The sequence below is a fragment of the Somniosus microcephalus genome, chromosome 12 (genome assembly GCF_052327205.1).
Source record: "Somniosus microcephalus isolate GS21.2 chromosome 12, FLI_Smic_1.0, whole genome shotgun sequence".
NCBI lineage: Eukaryota > Metazoa > Chordata > Chondrichthyes > Squaliformes > Somniosidae > Somniosus > Somniosus microcephalus.
The window spans coordinates 154,089,824-154,110,782 of NC_140998.1; the positions used below are offsets into that span (position 1 = coordinate 154,089,824).

General features: G+C 46.7%; 1 protein-coding gene across 1 annotated transcript in view; it reads left to right on the forward strand.

The window, feature by feature from the left end:
* Positions 1-5,838: 5,838 nt before the first annotated feature.
* The window catches only part of rad51b (RAD51 paralog B), a 341,233-nt gene continuing 326,112 nt past the window's right edge, over positions 5,839-20,959 (forward strand). The window contains exons 1-5 of the mRNA XM_086003681.1: positions 5,839-5,940; positions 8,235-8,328; positions 9,453-9,566; positions 14,283-14,399; positions 15,634-15,770. Of these exons, the coding sequence (XP_085859807.1) occupies positions 8,245-8,328; positions 9,453-9,566; positions 14,283-14,399; positions 15,634-15,770 (452 nt within the window). The 5' untranslated portion in view covers positions 5,839-5,940; positions 8,235-8,244. The remainder of the gene's footprint in view (positions 5,941-8,234; positions 8,329-9,452; positions 9,567-14,282; positions 14,400-15,633; positions 15,771-20,959) is intronic.

The window sequence follows — 20,959 nt, forward strand, 5'->3', positions numbered from 1 at the left end:
ATCTTCGATATAATCAAACACATGAGGGGATACATAATTAGCAAGTATCTCTAATTTATCAGGAACATTTTCACCACACACCCTGAGGAAGTTGCTGAAAGTACGGTACCAGTGTTTCCATACCTTAGCAGCTGTAAGTGAATTCGGGTCCAGGTCAAGACGGGCAGGGCTGAGTAGTTTCACCATGATGGATCGATTACTTGTCTGAGTTCCCTTCTACTGTTCGAGTCGTAGCTGGCTGTTCCCGAAATCACCCAAGCGTGGAGTTGATATCAAGTTGATTAAAATTGACGTAATAAAACTCACTACGCACTTGGTTTGAGCATTAAAGCAAGGCTTTAATCAATTTGTTTCAGAACATGGAAGTCTAGTTGTATTTCACTAGCTTGTCTTACAAAATGTCCCTGACTAGCTGGGGCCCACGCCCGAGTATTTATACTCCTTGGATGGCGCCACCAGCTGGCCGTCCAGCGTTATTTCCCTAAGTAGTTTCTTGATGATGATATTTATAACACTCACTATCTAGGGTTGCACATGAAGAAAGACCATTTGCATGAGGGCAGCTGGCACCCTTAGGATCTGAACCTCAGCAAGAGCTGGAGCCTTTGGCAGTGGAGAAAAATGGGCGAAGAAGAGTATCGTTATAAAATAAAAATCACATTCAAAATGACTTCCGAAGACAGCAACTCATTGAAGGAAGTGTTATGTATTGTGTGTTTCTCCTCCCACCTGTGGTGGCGCTGTCACAGGAGATAAATGGTTGGGTGTTCTCTTGGTTAAGTTTAGCTCTCTTTGTTCGGGAACTTTCCAGAACTGCCTTTCCTTCCAATAAAGCACTTCATGTTTGAATCTCTGAGTTCTGAGTCCTAAATTGTGTCTAGGTAGAAAGGTACTGACACAACAAGTGGTGATGAAGATTGGATGAATCTGTGTTGTGGGAACTTTCTTGTTTTCGACTACAAAACACTCGGAACAGAGATTGCAGCATCACATTAACGTTACGGCAGTGAATAAACAGAAATTTTAATTTGAAACGTGAGATGGCTACTATATTAGGAAACATGAAAAAGATCAGCGTGAGACTGGACATTAAACCTGACAGCAAGCCGAAGTTTCACAAAGCCCGACCTGTACCCTATGCAATTAGGCCAAAAGTTGAGGCTAACTTGGAGGCCTTCGTCGAGAATGGAGTCCTGGAGCCTGTGAGCGTGAGCAAATGGGCCACACCCATTGTTCCTGTCCTGAAAAAGGATGGATCTGTTCGAATCTGCGGGGATTTTAAAGTGACTATTAACCCGGTGCTGTCTGCGGAACAGTACCCTCTTCCCCTCATTGATGATCTTTTTACGGGCCTGGCCGGAGGGCAAAAGTTCAGCAAAATAGACTTATGCCAGGCTTATGTACAAATGCTTGTCGATGACAAATCAAAGGAGCTGCTGACAATTGTGACACACAAGGGGCTATACAGGTACTGCCGCCTTCCGTTTGGAATTACGTCGGCCCCTGCTCTATTCCAAAGGGCAATGGATCAGATTTTGAGTGGACTGCCAGGAGTCCAGTGCTACCTGGACGACATCCTTGTCACTGGGACAAATGAGGAGGATCATCTTCTGAACTTGGATGCGACACTACAACGACTGAAAGAGTACGGACTCAGAGTTCGTAAAGACAAATGTGAATTCTTTCAGTCTTCAGTTGAGTACCTGGGGCATGTGATTGACGCTACTGGCCTGCATAAGGCACCGTCAAAGGTCAAGGCGATCGTGGAGGTCCCAGCACCCCAGAATGTGAGCCAGTTACGTTCATTTCTGGGGCTACTTAACTACTATGGGAAGTTTATTCCAGACTTGGCAACATTGCTGAAGCCGTTACATCAGTTGCTATGTCAAGGCAAAACATGGAAATGGACTGAACTGTGCAACGAAGCTTTCGCCCAAGCAAAGAAAGCATTGCTGAAATTGGAGGTCCTGACACACTTCGACCCAAAGCTACCCGTGCAGCTAGCATGTGATGCATCACCATATGGTGTGGGAGCAGTCATATCCCACATCATGCCTTCGGGTGAAGAGAAACCTATCGCCTTCGCGTCACGCACCTTGAACAAGGCCGAGAGTAACTATGCACAGATCGAGCGCGAGGCCTTGGGAATCGTTATTGGAATTCGAAAATTTCATCAGTACCTGTTTGGGAGAAGGTTCACACTCCTGACGGACCACCGTCCATTGACTTCAATCTTCGGGCCCCACACCGGAATTCCATCTCTCGCTGCAAGCAGGATGCAAAGGTGGGCTTTACTGTTGTCAGGACACACATACGACATCAAATATCGCAAATCAGACTTGCACGGCAACGCAGACGGTCTCTCGAGGCTACCCTTGCCTGTTACTCCCCCAGAGCCTCGTCAGATAGACATCTTCTATTTTAGACAAGTGGAGGGAGCACCTGTCACTGCAGTTCAGGTGCGAAGGTACACCCGCAACGATCCAGTCCTGCCTGAGGTAATGGACAATGTCATTCGAGGGAGAGCTATAGGAGATTCTCCTAGTTTGAAACCTTACGTTTCAAAAAGAAATGAGCTCTCCGTCCAGGCAGGTTGTCTTCTTTGGGGATGCCGTGTCATCATTCCGCCACCTCTGAGGGAACCTAAACTGCAACAACTTCATACAGGCCACAGTGGGATGGTTCGGATGAAGGAAATGGCAAGAAGCTACTTCTGGTGGCCAGGTCTCGATGGGAATATTGAGGAGAAAGCCAAAACATGTTCCCCATGTCAAAGGGTTCGGAATGTTCCACAGCTGGCAACCCTACACCCCTGGGATTGGCCTGCAGAAGTGTGGCAGCGAGTACATGTGGACTTCGCCAGTCCTTTCGAAGAGAAGATTTTTATGGTGGTTGTAGACGCTCGTAGCAAGTGGCCGGCGGTCGCTGTGATGAGGTCTACCATGGCAGAGAAAACAATTGGGAAACTTGGTGAGATGTTCAGCCGTTATGGCTCACCGGAACAACTCGTAAGTGACAACGGTCCACCATTTGTATCACAGGAGTTTGCAACCTTCCTGCATGTGAATGGTGTCCAACACATCATGTCTGCGCCCTATCATCCCTCTACTAACGGCCAGGCAGAAAGGTTCGTGCAAACTTTGAAGCATGCCTTGAAGGCATCGCAAGGTCAGGGCTCAATCCACCAACATCTGAACAGCTTCCTGTTGTCCTACAGGAACGAGCCGCATGCCACAACCAAAACTTCCCCCGCTTCGCTCATGATGAAGAGGTAGTTGCGGACAAGTTTTGATTTACTCAAACCTCCAAGGGCAGAGCAGGTTGTCCATCGTCAACAACAAGCTCAAGTTGAAAAGAGAGAGAAAAGAGCCAAGGAGAGACGGTTTCATCCGGGAGAGCACGTCCTAGCTCGAAACTACAACACTGGACCGAAATGGGTTCCTGCTACGGTGATTGCGCAGACGGGCCCTGTGTCTTACACGGTTGAGACTGCTGAGGACGTCGTCTGGAGAAGACACACAGATCAACTGTTGCTAGGAGGAGAGACAGCCACAGAGGCTCCAACGGCTGGTTGGCCTGAACTGTTTCCGGATGATACCACAAACCAGCATCCTTTGCCACAGTGCTCTTCTCCAACACAGGAAGTCAAAGAGACTGTTCCACCTGTGCAAACTCCTGACTTTCAACTGATACAGGCACCTTCTCCATCCAGGCCTGTGTCAATGCCTACTGCTGTGGAAGCCAGCGATGACCGCCGGTATCCTGTCAGAGAGCGGTGGCCTCCAAGACGCTTGGATCTGTAGGCTTAGTGACTTACCCACAAGACTGGGGCAGAATAAACCCCAGGGTAAAGTCAGGGGTTGAGGCAGTCTACCTCTGCCCTAGGTTCGTTGAGTGCATTGAAAGTAACTTACCTGTTGAGGTATAATGTGGACCTTCCATTTAAGAGGGGAGGAAATGTTATGTATTGTGTGTTCTCCTCCCACCTGTGGTGGCGCTGTCACAGGAGATAAATGTTTGGGTGTTCTCTTGGTTAAGTTTAGCTCTCTTTGTTCGGAACTTTCCAGAACTGCCTTTCCTTCCAATAAAGCACTTCATGTTTGAATCTCTGAGTTCTGAGTCCTAAATTGTATCTAGGCAGAAAGGTACCGACACAACAGGAAGAACCAAGCAATGATTCAAAAATGGTCTCTCTCTTGGGAACATATTTAGCGGTGATGTTTTGATTCTTTTTAAGTGCCTTTGGACGTTTTACTACATTAAAGGAGCAATATAAATACAAGTTGTTGTTCACCCATCAGAACTTAGCCGGTTGGAGAGCGGCGGGCGATGGTGGGTGATGCGTGCAGGCTTCCTTTATTGAGATCAGCAGCACCTCCTTGCTGCTGGATTGAACCAGTCATTTTTAGCAAGAATCACTGAAGCTGGGTGAAACAGAGTTTGCTCACTCAGACACATTGGAGCCGACCCCACTGTTGATTCTGATCAGTGTTTTGCTGTAATCCCTGCTAGCCGTGGCTCAGTTGGCAGCACTCTCAGCTCTGGGTCAGAAGGTTGTGGGTTTTAGCCCCACTCCAGATAATAATCCAGGCTGACACTTCAGTGCCAGTACTGAGGGAGCGCTGCACTGTTGGAGGTGCCATCTTTCAGATGAGACGTTAAAGCGAGGCCCCATCTGGCCTCTCAGGTGGACGTAAAAGATCCCATTGCACTATTTCGAAGAAGAGTAGGGGAGTTCTCTACGGTGTCCTGGCCAACACGTATCCCTCAACGATTATCACTAAAATAGATTATCTGATCATTATTACGTTGCTGTTAATGGACCACCCTGTGCGCAAATTGCAACAGTGACTACCCTTCAAAAGCACTTAATTGGCTGTAAAATGCTTTGGGACGTTCTGATGTCATGAAAGGCGCTATATAAATGCAAGCCTTTTTTTAATATATTGCTGTGGGGAACCAGATGACAGAAAGTAGCAGTGAGCAGAAGGGAGAGCTGGGTCTAGATTTAAGGAGACAAGTCATATTTTACTGCCTAACACACTTCTAAACAGAAACTTTTTATTTTGTTTTTTTTTCCAAATGGAACATGTCATGTGGTGAAGTGTCTTGGTTGGTGGGACTAAGAAGTGCGGAAAGACAAGGCAGGAGAGTTACTCCATCAAAACTTACAATACCATGCACAACATTACACAGTACAATCAGAAGGAGAATATTATTGCTCTTGAGGGGGCAGCAATGGGAATGATTCCGGTTATTTAAAGTACGAGGTAATATTAAGGGAACTGGGCTTGTTTTTCTCTGGATAATAATGGAGATAAAGATGTGGCCTGAAGTATCATGAAGAGAATTGACAAAAGTTGAACGGCGGAAATCATTCACTGTGGTGAAGGGTTCAAATAGCAAGCGCCATTAAATAACAATTCCGAGGTGAAGAGTAAGAAGCAAATTCAGGGCCTGAAAACGAGCTGCAGGAAATCGAAGCGCCAACCGTCACCGTGGTAACCAGTGACCGCGTTCAGAACTCAGCGCATGCGAAGTGGCGCTTACCTCCGCCGCTCGCTCGCGCGCCCTCTTTGCGTAATGGATTGTGATTGGCTGCAGGCCGTGAGGCTGGAATCTCAGCCACTGGCCTGCGCCGCTTTTATTTTCTGCACGACGATTGGCAGGCGAGGTTGAGCTTGAGGACCAATGGAAGAGCGGCTCTTAGTCAGGCGCGCGCCCACTTTATATCTTTCACGGGATTGGCAGCCGAGGCTGAGCTTGAGGGCCAATGGAACAGCAGCTCTTAGTCAGGCGCGCGCCCACTTTATATCCTTCACGGATTGGCGGAATATGTTGAGGGCCGTGACCAGTAGGAGTACAGATTTATTTATAGGCGCGCTGCCCGGGAAATTCCTGGATCAGGAGACCATGGGTGGAAAATAGCAGAGCCGACAGGTACAGTGGGGGGCGGCGAGGGAGAGATCGGGGTCATTCCCCCCCCCCCCCCCCCAAAAAGTCCGGTCAATTCTCCCCCCCCCACAAAAGTCTGGTCAGTCTCACCCCCCCCCCCCCCAACCAAAGTCTGGTCATTTCCGCCCCCCCCCCCCCCAACCAAAGTCTGGTCATTCTCTCCCTCCCCTCCCCTCCCCCCCCCCCCCCGGAAGTCTGGTCATTCTCCACCCCCCCCCCCCCCCCCCGAAGTCTGGTTATTCTCCACCCCCCCCCCAAAGTCTGGTCATTCTCCCCCCACCGGACACGTCTGGTCAATTCCCACCCCCCCCCCCCGACACGTCTGGTAATTCCCCCCCCTCACATGTCTGTTAATTTCCCCCCCCCTCACATGTCTGTTAATTTCCCCCCCCCTCACATGTCTGTTAATTTCCCCCCCCCCTCCTCACACGTCTGGCATTTCCCCCCCCCACACGTCTGCTAATTTCTCCCCCTCGTGTCTGGACTCTGCCCTGTACGCTACGTCTGGTCATTCTCCACCCCCCTCCGCCCAAATGTCTGGTCACTCCCCTCCCCCTCCCCACGTCTGGTTGTCCCCTCAATGTCTGGTCGCCTCTTATATCGCCTTTGTTTCGGTGTCCATTTTTTTCTGATGCGTTTTACAGGTTGTTCTCTCCATGCCTGCAGCAATTATTTGCAACTCCAGGGTACTTGAAGGCCATGAATAATTTATAACCTCAGTTGAATTCTTGTTGGACTCCAAACAGATCATTATACCTATGAAAGTTAAATAACGTATTGTGATCTCACCTAGTTTATTCTTTGTTCGGTATAATTTTACTTGCAATAAATTTAAATTAGCAGTTTAGCCTGAATTATGTGTTCTGTGTGGTGCTTCTGCAGATTGAGAGAAATCAGGAGTACACACTGGTATCCTGTACTAATTGCAATGCATATCCCAGTGGGATTAGGGTTCATTGTTTGCCCACTATCCCAGATGTTTTGTGGGTAAGGTAAATTTCAGTATATAGGAAGTGTGGGCTTGTCTATGGAAGCTGTGGAGAGCATGAAAAGTTTTGGGAAGTAGCCTGCATTGTATTTGGGGCCCTTTACACTGAAGGATAATGACAGTAGGGGTATTGGGCATCTGCCATTGATGGCATTAAATGTAGTGTTTCTGCCTCACCGGTAGGTCAGTGAGTATAAGCAGTGTCCAGGGTTGCACTAGATCAAGAAGATCCCAGGTTTGTCTCCCTTACCTGTGTTGAGGCAGCAGATCACAGCTGGCGCATTGCATTCAGCTTCAGTATCCCGGGCTCAGGGAAGGCACAAATCCACCAGAGTTAACACTCAACAGCAACAACTTACATTTACATAGCGCCTTTAACATAGGAAAATGTTTGATTGCTGACTTGTGACTGCTGCTGGAAGTGTCTGTGTGTCTGTACTACTAATACTCGCCCTCGGGAGCTCACGTGTGAAGAATAGCCACATTGCTGGGGTACTGGAGGACATCCAGCAGCTGAGAGTACACCTTAGCAAGAGTTGCAGTGGTGTACCTGCTCGCTGGGGTACCTAAGACATTTGTACTATGTTGTACAATTTGATGGTGTGGTCGGGGAACACTTCAGCAGTCAAGGACATTCAGCCTCCGATCTTCGGGTAAGCATTCTCCAAGGTGGCCTTCGAGACACACGACAACGCAAAATCGTCGAGCAGAAACTGATAGCCAAGTTCCGCACCCATGAGGATGGTCTCAACCGAGATCTTGGGTTCATGTCACGCTACATGTAACCCCACCTGATGCAGGGTCATCCAGACTCGAGTCGACATTGGCTTGTTCTCTCTACACAGATGCGGCCGGACCTGCTGTGATTTCCAGCCAAAAAAAATGTTTTTTGCCTGTTTTTTTGTTTTTCATACAGACCCCCAGCATCTGCAATATTTGGCCCCTTGTGACCCCACCACATTGTTCTTTGATGTAATGTTTCCCTGACTGACCTGTTTGGACACCATTCACACCTTTGACTGCTGTGATTATCTCTCTGCCGAGGTGTGATAAATGGCAGTTGAAAAGGTTACCTGTAAACACCTGACATGATTCTCTGACTATATAAGCTGTGTCTTTATGCATTTCTCCACTTCACCTGAAGAAGGAGCAGCGCTCCGAAAGCTTGTGATTTCAAATAAAGCTGTTGGACTATAACCTGGTGTTGTGTGACTTCTTACATTTGTACAATTTGATGTAATAGTGCAGTCATTTGCATCTACCTCAATATTATTTCATTTTCCTAAATTAGGTTGCAAAACATGGCTAACAAAAAGCTGAAGCGGACCGGCTTGCCTTCGGATTTGTGTGAGAGGCTTAGCAAATATCAGATTGTAAACTGTCAGGTAAGGCAGTGGGTGGAATGGAATGGGGCGGAGTAATGCTGTAATAAACTCAGAAGTACTTATAGCAAACTACTGCAGCAAACTTCATCCCTGGGCCCATAGACTAATGAAGAACTGCAGCATTATACACTCTCATTAGGGTTTCCTTTTTCCAGTTCCACCCCCTTCTCCTGAAGGAGTTGCTGCCCTCTGAAGCAACTCCCACAGAAATGCCCTATAACACCTCACCCAAGTGGCCATCCTTCAGGTGGGAGCCTAGACAAGTGAGTATTGGCAGTTATTTGATAGTGGAGGGCATTATTGCCAAGCCAGATACTGCTTTCACTGGACACCCTTTTTCCAACAGGGTCACTGTAGTGGTTCTGGCTGATTTTTAAAAAACGTTCCCCCCCCCCCCCCCAATTGCTAAGCTAGGGTGCTGAGGCCAATTATGCCTATCCAGAGATCGCAACAAACATTGGGAGCCAAACCAGGTTTAACCTATACGGCTCAGTGTTGCACTATTGGCTTTACCCGTCAGGGTTGGTATGTAATATTGGTGGCTGATTACTGCACTGTATGGTACTCTCGCTGGACCATGTTTGACCAATTTGCATGGACCAGTTTTGAGACTTGTCAATCCCCCTCAGAATCTTGAATCTTTCAATGAGAGCCAAGGAGTTTTTCCCCCAGTGTTGTGACCAATATTTATCCCTCAACCAACATCACTAAAAAAACAGATTATCTGGTCATTTCACATTGCTGTTTGTGGGAGCTTGCTGTGCACAAACTGACTCGTCGCGTTTCCGACATTATAACAGTGACTGCGCTTCAAAAGTACTTCATTGGCTATAAAGTGCTTTGTGACATCCTGAGGTCGTGAAAGACGCAATATATTCATTCCAACCAATTTAGCTTTGCTCCGTGTCTCTCCATATTCAAGACCTTCCTCTTTGACCACCTCCCTTAACTTTCTCTCTATTTTTGTTTGGTGTTTAGTGGGCTTATTTTGGAAGTTTCTCTTTGTTAAAGGCACTGTATAAGTATAAGTTATTGATGCCTCTATCCCAATTTTCTGACCCACCCTGCCACTTACAAATTTGTGATCGCTATGTTTTGAGACTTGTATCTTTTGTTTTTAACAGGACTTTCTGTCCCTTTCTCCTCTGGAGTTGATGAGGCTCACGGGTCAGAGTATCCAGAAGGTTTCTGCACTGGCAAAAACTGTCAGCAAGGCTTGTGCTCCTAAAATGGTCACAGTAAGTGAAGGCTGTTGTTAATTCACTGCGAGAGATGTTTGGTCTTGGCTTCTAATTTGTGATTTGTTCCTCTGTTCTGTTTCCTCCTACCCTCCCCACTCGGCTGTCCACCTTTCCTTCAGTTTTGAGGGTGGAAATCTTCACGTGAGGCGGGATTGCTCTTTAGACGATCCATAAAGGCACCGATGGAGCAATATCTGTTGTGTTATAGAATCATACAGCTCAGAAGGAGGCCATTTGGCCCATCGTGCTTGTGCCAGCTCTCTGAAAGAGCTCTCCAATTGGTCCCACCCCCCTGCTCTTTCCACATCTCCCTGATCACTGCTGTTTTTAAAAAATGTCAATTTTGTGTTTCTCTGTAAAGTACCTTGTCTTTCTTTCACAGCCTCTTTTCAGCCTGACTGAGATGGGAATTGTGGGCATAAACTCATGATTCCAGCTTTTTCCTGAATACTCTTAACAGCAAGAACACAGTTTCCATAATCCGACACCATAACCTTGTGCCCTTATACATGCTGTGAATGGCCTAGTATGCCACAGGACCTATAGTTGCCCTTTATTACAGTATAGCACACTGGAAACCATGTGGACTGCTCATCACATTCTCCTGTCTGCTATGAAAGGTGATAAGTACCACACTGTTAGACCATTGAAATCAGTCTAGAACTAATAGATTTATTTGCAACAATAATGATAACTTGCATTTATATAGTGCACTTAACATTGGAAAATATTCCTAGGTGCTTCACAGGAGCATAATAAGGCAAAAATTGAGAAGTAAGATAATTACACAGAACCAGAAAAACACAAGTTACTGATGTTGCAAATACTTTGAAAACAATAGATAAAGTCAGTGGTTAAAATTTCCTACATTACAACAGTGACTACGCTTTAAAAGTACTTCATTGGCTGTAAAGTGCTTTGGGACGTCCTGAGGTCATGAAAGGTGCTATATAAGCACGGTGGCATGGTGGTTAGCACTGTTGCTTCACAGCGCCAGGGACCCGGGTTCAAATCCGGCCTCGGGTGACTGTCTGTGTGGAGTTTGCACATCCTCCCCGTGTTTGCGTGGGTTTTCTCCGGGTGCTCCGGTTTCCTCCCACAGTCCAAAGATGTGCGGGTTAGGTTGATTGGCTATGATAAATTGACCCTTAGTGTTAGGGGGATTAAATACGTGGGGTTACGGGGATAGGGTGGGATATGTGTTGGTGTAGGGGTTACCGGGATCGGGTGGGATATGTGTCGGTGTAGGGGTTACCGGGATCGGGTGGGATATGTGTCGGTGCAGGCTCGATGGGCCGAAATGGCCTCTATCTGCACTGTGGGGTTTCTGTGATTCTGTGATATAAAGGCAAGTCTTTTTTATCTTCTTCAGAGCGTGTTTCTTAGACAATAATCTGCAACACTCTGGGGAAAATAGTCCATTGTAGGTTTCCTGCTGTTAAGTTTGTACATTGATGACTCCATTGCTATGTTGGTCCCTGCACACAAGTGCAAGAAAGTGGAACACCAATCTAAAGATGAGTAATTATGATCTTTGTGCCAAAAGAAGCCTTTCATGCCACAGGTGCTCTTTTAAGACATTACCACTCTTCCTTTCAAGCTATCCTGACATGGGATAGCAGTTGCTGATCCATTTTTTAAAACATTCTTGGAATGTGGGCAACACTGGCATTTATTGCCTATCCTTAATTACCCTGAGATAGTGGTGGTGAGCCGCCGCCTTCAACCGCTGCAGTCCCTGTGGTGAAAGTGCTGCCACAGTGCTGTTAGGTAGGGAGTTCCAGGATTTTGACCCAGCGACGAAGGAACGGCGATATATGTTCAACTCAGGATGGTGTGTGAGGGGGACTTGGAGGTGGTGGTGTTTCGATATACTTGCTGCCCTTTTCGTCCGAGGTGCTAGAGTTCACAGTTTTGGGAGGTGCTGCCAAAGAAGCCTTGCCGATTTAAGTGGACTGTTTTGTCCTGGATAGTGTTGAGCTTCTTTAGTGCTATTGTAGCTCCACTCATTCAGGCAAGTGGGGATTATTCCATCACACTACTGATTTGTGTCTTATAGGTGTTGGGGAGGTGACTTCTACTACCTAGCTGATAAGGGAATTAGGGGTTACGGGGAGCGGGCAGGGAAGTGGACGTGAGCCTAGGTTCGGATCAGCCATGATCCTATTGAATGGCGGAGCAGGCCCGAGGGGCCGTATGGCCTACTCCTGCTCCTACTTCTTATGTTCTTACAAGGACAAGGGCAGCAGATGAATGGGAACACCATCACCTCCAAGTTCCCCTCCCAGTCACCCACTATCCTGACTTGGATATATATTGCCATTCCTTCATTGTTGCTGTGTCAAAATTCTGGAAATAAATGCCGGCCTTGCCAGTGACGCCCATATCCCGAGAATGAATATTTAAGATAACTTGGTTGAATGCTGCCTTGATGTCAAAGGCAGTTAGACTCGCCTCACCTCCTGGAATTCAGCTCTTGTGTCCATGTTTGGACCTCGGCTGTAATGAGGTCTGGAGCCGAGTGGTCCTGGTGGAACCCAAACTGAGCATCGGTGAGCAGGTTATTGGTGAGTAAGTGCTGCTGATTGCACTGTTGACGACACCTTCCATCATTTTGCTGCTAATTGAGAGTAGACTGATAGAATGGTAATTTGTCCTTTTTGTGGACAGGACATACCTGGGCAATTTACCACATTGTCTAGGAGATGCCAGTGTTGTAGCTGCACTGGAACAGCTTGACTGCGGTGTGATAAATTCAGGAGCACAGGTTTTCAGCACGACAGCCGGGGTATTGTCGGAGCCCGTAGCTTTTTCTATGTCCAGTACACTCAGCCGTTTCTTGATATCACGTGGAGTGAATCGAATTGGCTGAAGACTGGCTTCTGTGATGGCGGGGACCTCGGAGGAGTCCGATATGGATCATCCACTCGGCACGTCTGGCTGAAGATAGTTGCAAATGCTTCAGCCTTGTCTTTTGCACTCACGTGCTGGGCTCCGCCATCGTTGAAGGTGGGGATGTTCTTTGATGAAGGGTACACACCCAAAATGTCATCATCTGTCTTTTCTCTTTACAGATGCTTTCCTGACCGGTTGTGTTTTTCCAATGTTTTTCATTCTTATTACTGATAATGACTTTGTCTACTTCTCTCAGTTTGTAAAAATTAACATCCCAAAAGGGCTGACCCAGACATCAAGTGATCTGACACTATTGTGAAGACAGGAAACCTTATCAATGAGGATACTATCTCGGCCAAATGAGTCTGATTGAAATGTTGATGAATCGGGGCAGTTTAGTATCTTGGCAACTCCTCTAACACTGGGACAAGAGAACTCTTTTTTTTTTCCAGTTACAGCTTGGATGAAGCCAACTTCTAAATCACGCACATCATCCATCTAAAGTGATCTAAGAAATGTAGCACAGAAAGGTTCCCTATTTGTGGGAGGAAAGCTCTGCCTCTGCCGTGCTCATATTTGCTGCTTTGTTACTAACACTGAACTGAGCTAAATTTTGAATCAAGTTCAAGTTCAGTTTGGATTCAGGATCGATTTAAAAGGTCACTACCTACATACACCACTAGGCCTCTGGGAGGGAAATAAGTATTAGTTACAGTTCCCCCAGTGGCCTAAATGGGTAAACATAACTCCTGATGTACTGCAGTTCAGAAAGTCTGGGGTTTGACTTCTGGCCTATAAATTAACCAATCCCAGCCAGGACGACAGTCAGAGTGCTACAATTGGCTTGAGTACACCTGGGTTAAGGTGGATGAAAGTCGGCCAGGGTTCCTACTCCTGAGCCCAATCGGAGACTGCACGCATGTGAACGTCAGATTGGGTTCAGCTGTGATACTGTTCCACAGTCTGGGTTCAGACATGAACAATAGACTCACTGCCTGGGCTTCCATGTCAACAACAACTTGCATTTATATAGTACCCTCAGCATAGTAAAACGTCCCAAGGCGCTTCACAGGAGCGTTAGCAGTCAAAAATTGACACCGAGCCACATCAGGAGATAGTAGGATAGGTGACCAAAAGCTTGGTTAGATAGGTAGATTTTAAGGAGTGTCTTAAAGGAGGAGAGAGGCGGAGAGGTTTAGGGAGGGAATTCCAGAACTTAGGGCCTAAGCAGCTGAAGGCATGGTTGCCAATGGTGGAGCGATTAAAATCGGCTGTGCGCAAGAGTTTGAGGAGCGCAGAGATCTGGGAGGGTTGTAGGGCTGGAAGAGATTATTGAGATAGGGAGGGGCAAGACCATGAACACAAGAATGAGAATTTTAAAATTGGACCGGGATCCAATGTAGGTCAACAAAAGACCCTTGGGTGAGGAGTGCCTGGGTCCATAGAACCCTACTTCAGTTGTGATGTGCTCCACAGTTCGGGTTCATGCATGAACAGTGGACAGCTTGAGGACGGCCAGTGCCCATAGAACCATGTCTTGGCAGGAGTCAGGGTCTTCAGGAGACGGGAGAAAATCGGGAAGAAAACCAAATACCATTGGGGTAGACTATCAACTTGCTGCCCGGGCCTAAAACTGGCAGATTGCCCGCCCGTTATAGAATCCACCCGCTTTACATTTCCAATCCGGCATTCGGCAGTTGTTCTCCCGGGCGGCCAGTTTAAAATCTGCCCCCGTTATTTTAAGTTGTCGACTGATAACGTTATGAAGTCATTGCTGGGCTGCGCTTTATTTTAAACGTTTATTTTTGTTATTGTCAGGCACTTGAAATGAAAACTGAAAGATGTTCTCAACCCTCCACCGCTTTCTTCCCCACCTCTCTGGCCGAGCTCGATGAGGTCCTTCATGGTGGACTAGCCTGTGGAACTCTCACTGAGGTATGCTTCAAGGAATCTCCCAATCCACTCTGATCCTATCAACTCCTTACCTGGTCATTTTAACAGCAGGTGATTTCACATCACAACTTGCATGTGAGAAGTGTTCCACTGCAGCACGTACAATAGCCCTCAACATCTGAGATTTACTCTGAGTATATGTTGGGTGAATTCAGTGCTGTGCCAAACTGCTTACTGGGTGAACAGCGGAAATTTTCACCAAATGTGGATCAAGCGAAGATAGCGCCAGACTGAGTCCTGATTTCCCCCTCCCCAGCCCCACACACTAATCGGCCAGTGTTCAGACTGATTTCCCCCCCCGCCCCCCCCCCACCCCTTAAGTGCTCCCAAATCGCTTACTGTTGAGGCTTGTAGATGACATGTGATCCAGGTTGGATGATGTACCACCAGATTGCCTGGGCACTTTTGAAGTGATCTGTGGTTGCCCAGCTGTTTTGCTGTCGGTAGCAGCTGTGTTGTATTGATCTGATCGGTAAGGTCGACATTTAGCATTGTTGCTCTTTAACTGAGCATTCCTCGGTTCATGAGAGTGGGACAGATCAAAATTCCCTCCTTCCCTGTGTAGAAACACCTCGTCCGTATTCATGAAGCTGGAGTTGAAGTCTGGCAGGAATGAGCCACATCTAGTTTCCTTGGCCTCCTGGGTTGTCCCAACATGCTATGTTTCTGGGCTGTAGCCTTCTACACTCCTCTTGCTGAAGAATGCATTTCCTGCTGTGGCATGGTGCTGCTGCTGCCGCCCAGTGGCATCTCCGCACACCCGCCTGCAGACCAGCAGCAGGGTCACTCCCATCAGTTGTAGCACCCATAACCAATTGATTTCTGCTCCTTTGTAGACAGGACATTAAGGCTAAGTGTAGTACCCTGGCTGAGACTAGGCAACTCGGCACACACCAGGGAATCCAACCTGGGACCACTCTGATCTGTACCACAAAGCATGGTGCACTTGCCCACTGAGGGAGTTTTAAGCAGTGTTTAAACAACATGAGTTCTTAATTTATTTAACTCTGCTGTGGTGGAGTGATGTGAGTGTTGCAGGTCACCAAGTTTTCCTAGGCCCTGACTAACTCTGTCTTTTGTATTCCAAAGATACGAATCAATTTGTGGGGCAACTTTTGTGGTTGAGTGTAGCATGTGTTGTTATTTCACATTGTTATTTGGTCTGGTGTTGGCTCTTGTTCACAGAACCGTTCCCAATAAGATTCTCTGTTTTCAGGTGACGGGTCCTTCGGGCTGTGGAAAGACTCAGTTCTGTATAATGCTGAGTGTGTTGGCCACCTTGCCTGTCAGTATGGGCGGTCTGGATGGAGCAGTCATTTACATCGACACTGAGTCTGCTTTTAGTGCCGAAAGGTGAGCGGAATGGTTATAATATTTAATACTAGTGCTGGTGCGGTAGCCCAGTGGTTATGGTATTGGGCTAGAAAACCCAGAAGAATGCATTCAAATCTTCACTTCAAATCCCACCATGGCAAGTTGGGAAATTGCATTCAATAAACCTGGTGTTTTGTGGGCTAGTACCAGAAAATGACAATTTGTTGTAAAGTCCCAACTGGTTCATTCATGTCCTTTTTAGGGAAGAAAGCCTTCCACCCCTAACTGGTCATGTGGTTGACTCTCAATGCCATTTGAAGTGCCCTAGCAAGCCAACCTGTTGTAACTAATGAATGAGGAAATCTATCAGCAACGAGCGAGGCAGCTCATCAGGATGAAGGGAAGGCAATTTCGGGCTAGTTAACCTCTGCAACGTTCTCCTCATCTCTCTTGCTGGTGCCAAAGCTGGGAGAGCTGTCCCATAGACTAGTTAAGCAGCATCCTGACCATATTCCTGGCAGAGTCATATCTATCGGCCAACATCCCAGACTCTTCCATCACCGTCCTGTCCCATTGCAGGCATAGATTCACCAGAGGTGGAGGCACAGTGATGTATGATCAGGCTAAACATTGACTTATGACTCCATGAAGTTTTGCGGCTCCAGGTCAATAAAACCTGTTGATCACTACCTACCGCCCCCTTCAACTGACTAATCAGTACTCCTCCATCACTTGGAGGGAGCAAGAGCACCGAATGTACTCTGGATGGGACACTTCAATATCCATCACCAAGTGACTCATTAGTGCAATTGCTGGTTGAGTCCTGAAGGGCATAGCTGCCAGACTGCGCCTGCTTCAAATGGTGAGGGAACCAACACTAGGAAATAGCCGACTTTGACCTCGTCCTCACCCTGTCGATAGCACACCTGAATGTGGCAGCATTGTACAATGCTTGTGAAGAAAATGTTGCATTTCCACCACTGTAGTATTCTCCATTGTGTTCAGTGGGAACAGACTAAGGACAGATCAAGCAGCCCATCCATGAGACCATCAGCAGCAGTAGAATTGTATATCACCACAATGTGTAATCTCATGGCACAACCCTCACTCCTTGATTACCATCAAGCTGGGAGAGCAGCCCTGGTTTAATAGAATGCAGAAGGTAGCAGAAGCAGAACCAGACATATTGTAGAATGAGGTATAGACCTAATGAAACAGGGTTACTTGCATGTTAAACACACAAAACAGCAGGTTAGAGACTGAGCTAAGCAGTCCTACAATTAACGGATCATAGTAAAGCTCTGTAGCCCTACCACACCCAGTCAGGAATGGTGGTAGACAACCAGAGAACTAACTGGCTCCATGAACATCCCCATCCTCAGTCATGGTGGAGCCCAACAAGTGAATGCAAGCGACAAGGCTGAAGTGTTTGCAAGTGTCTTGCAAAGGTAGTAATCTCAGGATTGCTACCAGTGCCACGTGCTAGTCAGAGTAGAAATAGAAGGATATTTCGGATGAATACGTGGCTAGAGGAATGGTGCCAGGGGGAGGGATTCAAGTTCCTGGGACATTGGAACCGGTTCTGGGGGAGGTGGGACCAGTTCAAACCGGACGGTTTGCACCTGGGCAGGGCTGGAACCGATGTCCTAGGGGGTGTGTTTGCTAGTGCTCCAGGGGAGGGTTTAAACTAAGATGGCAGGGGGTTGGGAACCTGAGCAGGGGGACAGAGGAAAGGGAAACAAGGATAAAAGCAAAATAAAGGAAGGAGAAAAACAAAAGTGGCAGTCAGAGAAATCAATGGTTTAAATCAAACATGGCCACATTAAATAATAATTCTAATAGGTCTAAGAGCGTTAAAAAAAAAAAAAAATAAGCCTGAAGGCTTTGTGTCTTAATGCGAGGAGCATTCGTAATAAGGTGGATGAATTGGCTGCGCAAATAGAGGTAAACAAATATAATTTGGTTGGGATTACGGAAACGTGTCTCAAGGATGGCCAAGGCTGGGAACTCAACATCCAGGGGTATTCGATATTCAGGAAAGATAGGCAAAAAGGAAAGGGAGGTGGGGTAGCATTATTGGTTAAAGAAGGGATTAACACAATTATAAGGAAGGATATTCGCTCTGATGATGTGGAATCTGTACGGGTAGAATTGAGAAATACCAAGGGGCAGAAAACGTTAGTGGGAGTGGTATATAGACCTCCAAGCAGTAAGGCGGAGGTTGGGGATGGCATTAAAAGGGAAATTAAAGAAGCGTGCAATAAGGGCACAGCAGTCATCATGGGCGACTTTAATCTACATATAGATTGGGCTAACCAAATTAGTAACAATACTGTGGAGGAGGAATTCCTGGAGTGTTTACGGGATGGTTTCCTGGACCAATATGTCGAGGAACCAACCAAAGATCAGGCCATCTTAGACTGGGTATTATGTAACGAGAAAGGATTAATTAGCAATCTTGTTGTACGAGGCCCCTTGGGTCGGAGCGATCGTAATACAGGAAACTTTGGTTTATCCGGAGGTTAACTGTCCGGAATGCTCGAGCCACCGGCAAAAATCAGGAGCCGTTTCGTTAGGTTTTTTTTCTTCGTTGCTTTTTTTTCACCAGTCAGGCTCTGCAAGGTTTCGCTGAAGCTGTTGCTAAGCTACAGAGACGCTTGCAAGGTACGGCCGACTGTTTAGAAGCTGTTGCTAAGCAACAGGGTTTGTTGCCAGATACGGAGCTCAAAATCTCCGTATGTTTCAACATTAGCGCTGGTTTGTCCGGCAGTTTTGATGAGACGGCAACAGCTCGGTCCCGTCGGTGCCGGATAGCACAAAGTTTCCTGTATGATCGAATTCTTCATTGAGATGGAGAATGAAGTAGTTGACTCAGAGACTAGGGTCCTAAATTTAAATAAAGGAAACTACGATGGTCTGAGGCGCGAGTTGGGTAGGATTGATTGGGGAATGTCATTCAAAGGGTTGACGGTGGATAGGCAATGGCAAACATTCAAAGACCGCATGGATGAACTACAGAAAATGTTCATCCCAGTTTGGCACAAAAATAAAACAAAAAAGGTGACTCAACTGTGGCTAACAAGGGAAATTAGGGATAGCATAAGATCCAAGGAGAGGACATATAAATTGGCCAGAAAAAGCAATAATCCTGAGGATTGGGAGCAATTTAGGATTCAACAAAGGAGGACAAAGGGATTACTTAAGAAGGGGAAAATAGAATATGAGAGTAAGCTTGTAGGGAACATAAAAACTGACTGTAAAAGCTTTTATAGAAGAGAAAAAGATTGGTGAAGTCAAGCGTGGGTCCCTTGCAGTCAGAATCAGGGGAATTTATAATGGGGAACAAAGAAATGGCAGACCAACTAAATACATATTTTGGTTCTGTCTTCACAAAGGAGGACACAAATAACCTCCCAGAGATGCTGGGGAACATAGGGTCTGATGAAAGGGAGGAACTGAAAGAAATCAGTATTTGTAGGGAAATGGTGTTAGGGAAATTGATGGGATTGAAGGCCGATAAATCCCCAGGGCCTGATAATCTACATCCGAGGGTACTTAAGGAAGTGGCCCTAGAAATAGTAGATGCATTGCTGATCATCTTCCAACATTTGATAGAATCTGGAACAGTACCCATCGATTGGAGGGTAGCTAATGTTACCCCACCATTCAAAAAAAGTGGTAGAGAGAAAATGGGGAATTACAGACCGATAAGCCTGACATCGGTAGTGGGGAAAATGCTAGAGTCTATTATAAAAGATGTAATAGCAGAGCACTTGGAAAATAGTGACAGGATCGGACAAAGTCAACATGGATTCACAAAAGGTAAATCGTGCTTGACTAATCTACTGGAATTTTTTGAGGATGTAACTGGTAAGATAGATAAGGGAGAACCAATGGATGTGGTATATTTGGACTTTCAGAAGGCTTTCGATAAGGTCCCGCATAAGAGATTAACGTGTAAAGTTAAGGCACATGGGATTGGGGGCAAGGTATTGACTTGGAAAGAGAACTGGTTGGCAGACAGAAAGCAAAGAGTTGGAATAAACGGGTCCTTTTCCGAGTGGCAGGCAGTGACTAGTGGGGTACCGCAGGGATCGGTCCTTGGACCCCAGCTATTTACAATATATATTAAATGATCTAGACAAGGGAACTAGATGTAATATCTCCAAATTTGCAGATGACACAAAGCTGGGTGGGTGAGTGTGCGGTGAGGAGGATGTCGAGAAACTCCAGGATGATTTGGACATGTTGGGTGATTGGGCAGAAGCATGCATGGCAGATGCAATATAACGTGGATAAATGTGAGGTTGTTCACTTTGGTGGCAAAAGCAGGAAGGCAGATTATTATCTAAATGGCAATAGATTGGGAGAAGGGGAAGTGCAACGAGACCTGGGTGTCCTTGTGCACCAGTCGCTGAAGGTAAGCATGCAGGTGCAGCAGGCGGTTAAGAAGGCAAATGGTATGTTGGCCTTCATAGCATGAGGGTTTGAGTACAGGAACAAGGATGTCTTGCTGCAGTTGTACAAGGCCTTGGTGAGACCACATCTTGAGTATTGTGTGCAGTTTTAGTCGCCTTATCTGAGGAAGGATGTTCTTGCCATGGAGGGAGTTCAGCGAAGATTCACCAGGCTGATATGTGGGATGGCAGGAATGACATATGAAGAGAGATTGGGTCGATTGGGCTTGTACTCGCTAGTGTTTAGAAGAATGAGAGGTGATCTCATTGAAACTTATAAAATCCTGACCGGGCTGGACAGACTAGATGCAGGAAGAATGTTCCCGATGGTTTGGGGAGTCCAGAACCAGGGGACACAGTCTAAGGATAAAGGGTAGGCCATTTAGGACTGAGATGAGGAGGAATTTCTTCACCCAGAGAGTGGTGAACCTGTGGAATTCTCTACCACAGAAGGCAGTAGAGGCCAATTCATTAAATATATTCAAGAAGGAGTTGGATATATTTCTTAAGGCTAAAGGGATCAAGGGGTATGGGGAGAAAGCAGGGACCGGGTACTGAATTTGGATGATCAGCCATGATCGCATTGAATGGCGGAGCAGGCTCGAGGGGCCGAATGGCCCACTCCTGCTCCTATCTTCTATGTTTCTATGTCTTCAGTCAGAAGTACTGAGTAGGTAATTTTACTCGGCCTCCTCCTGAGGTCCTCATCACTTTGGATACCAGTGTCCAGCCAATTTGGTTCACGTCACATGACTTTAAGAAACAGTTGAG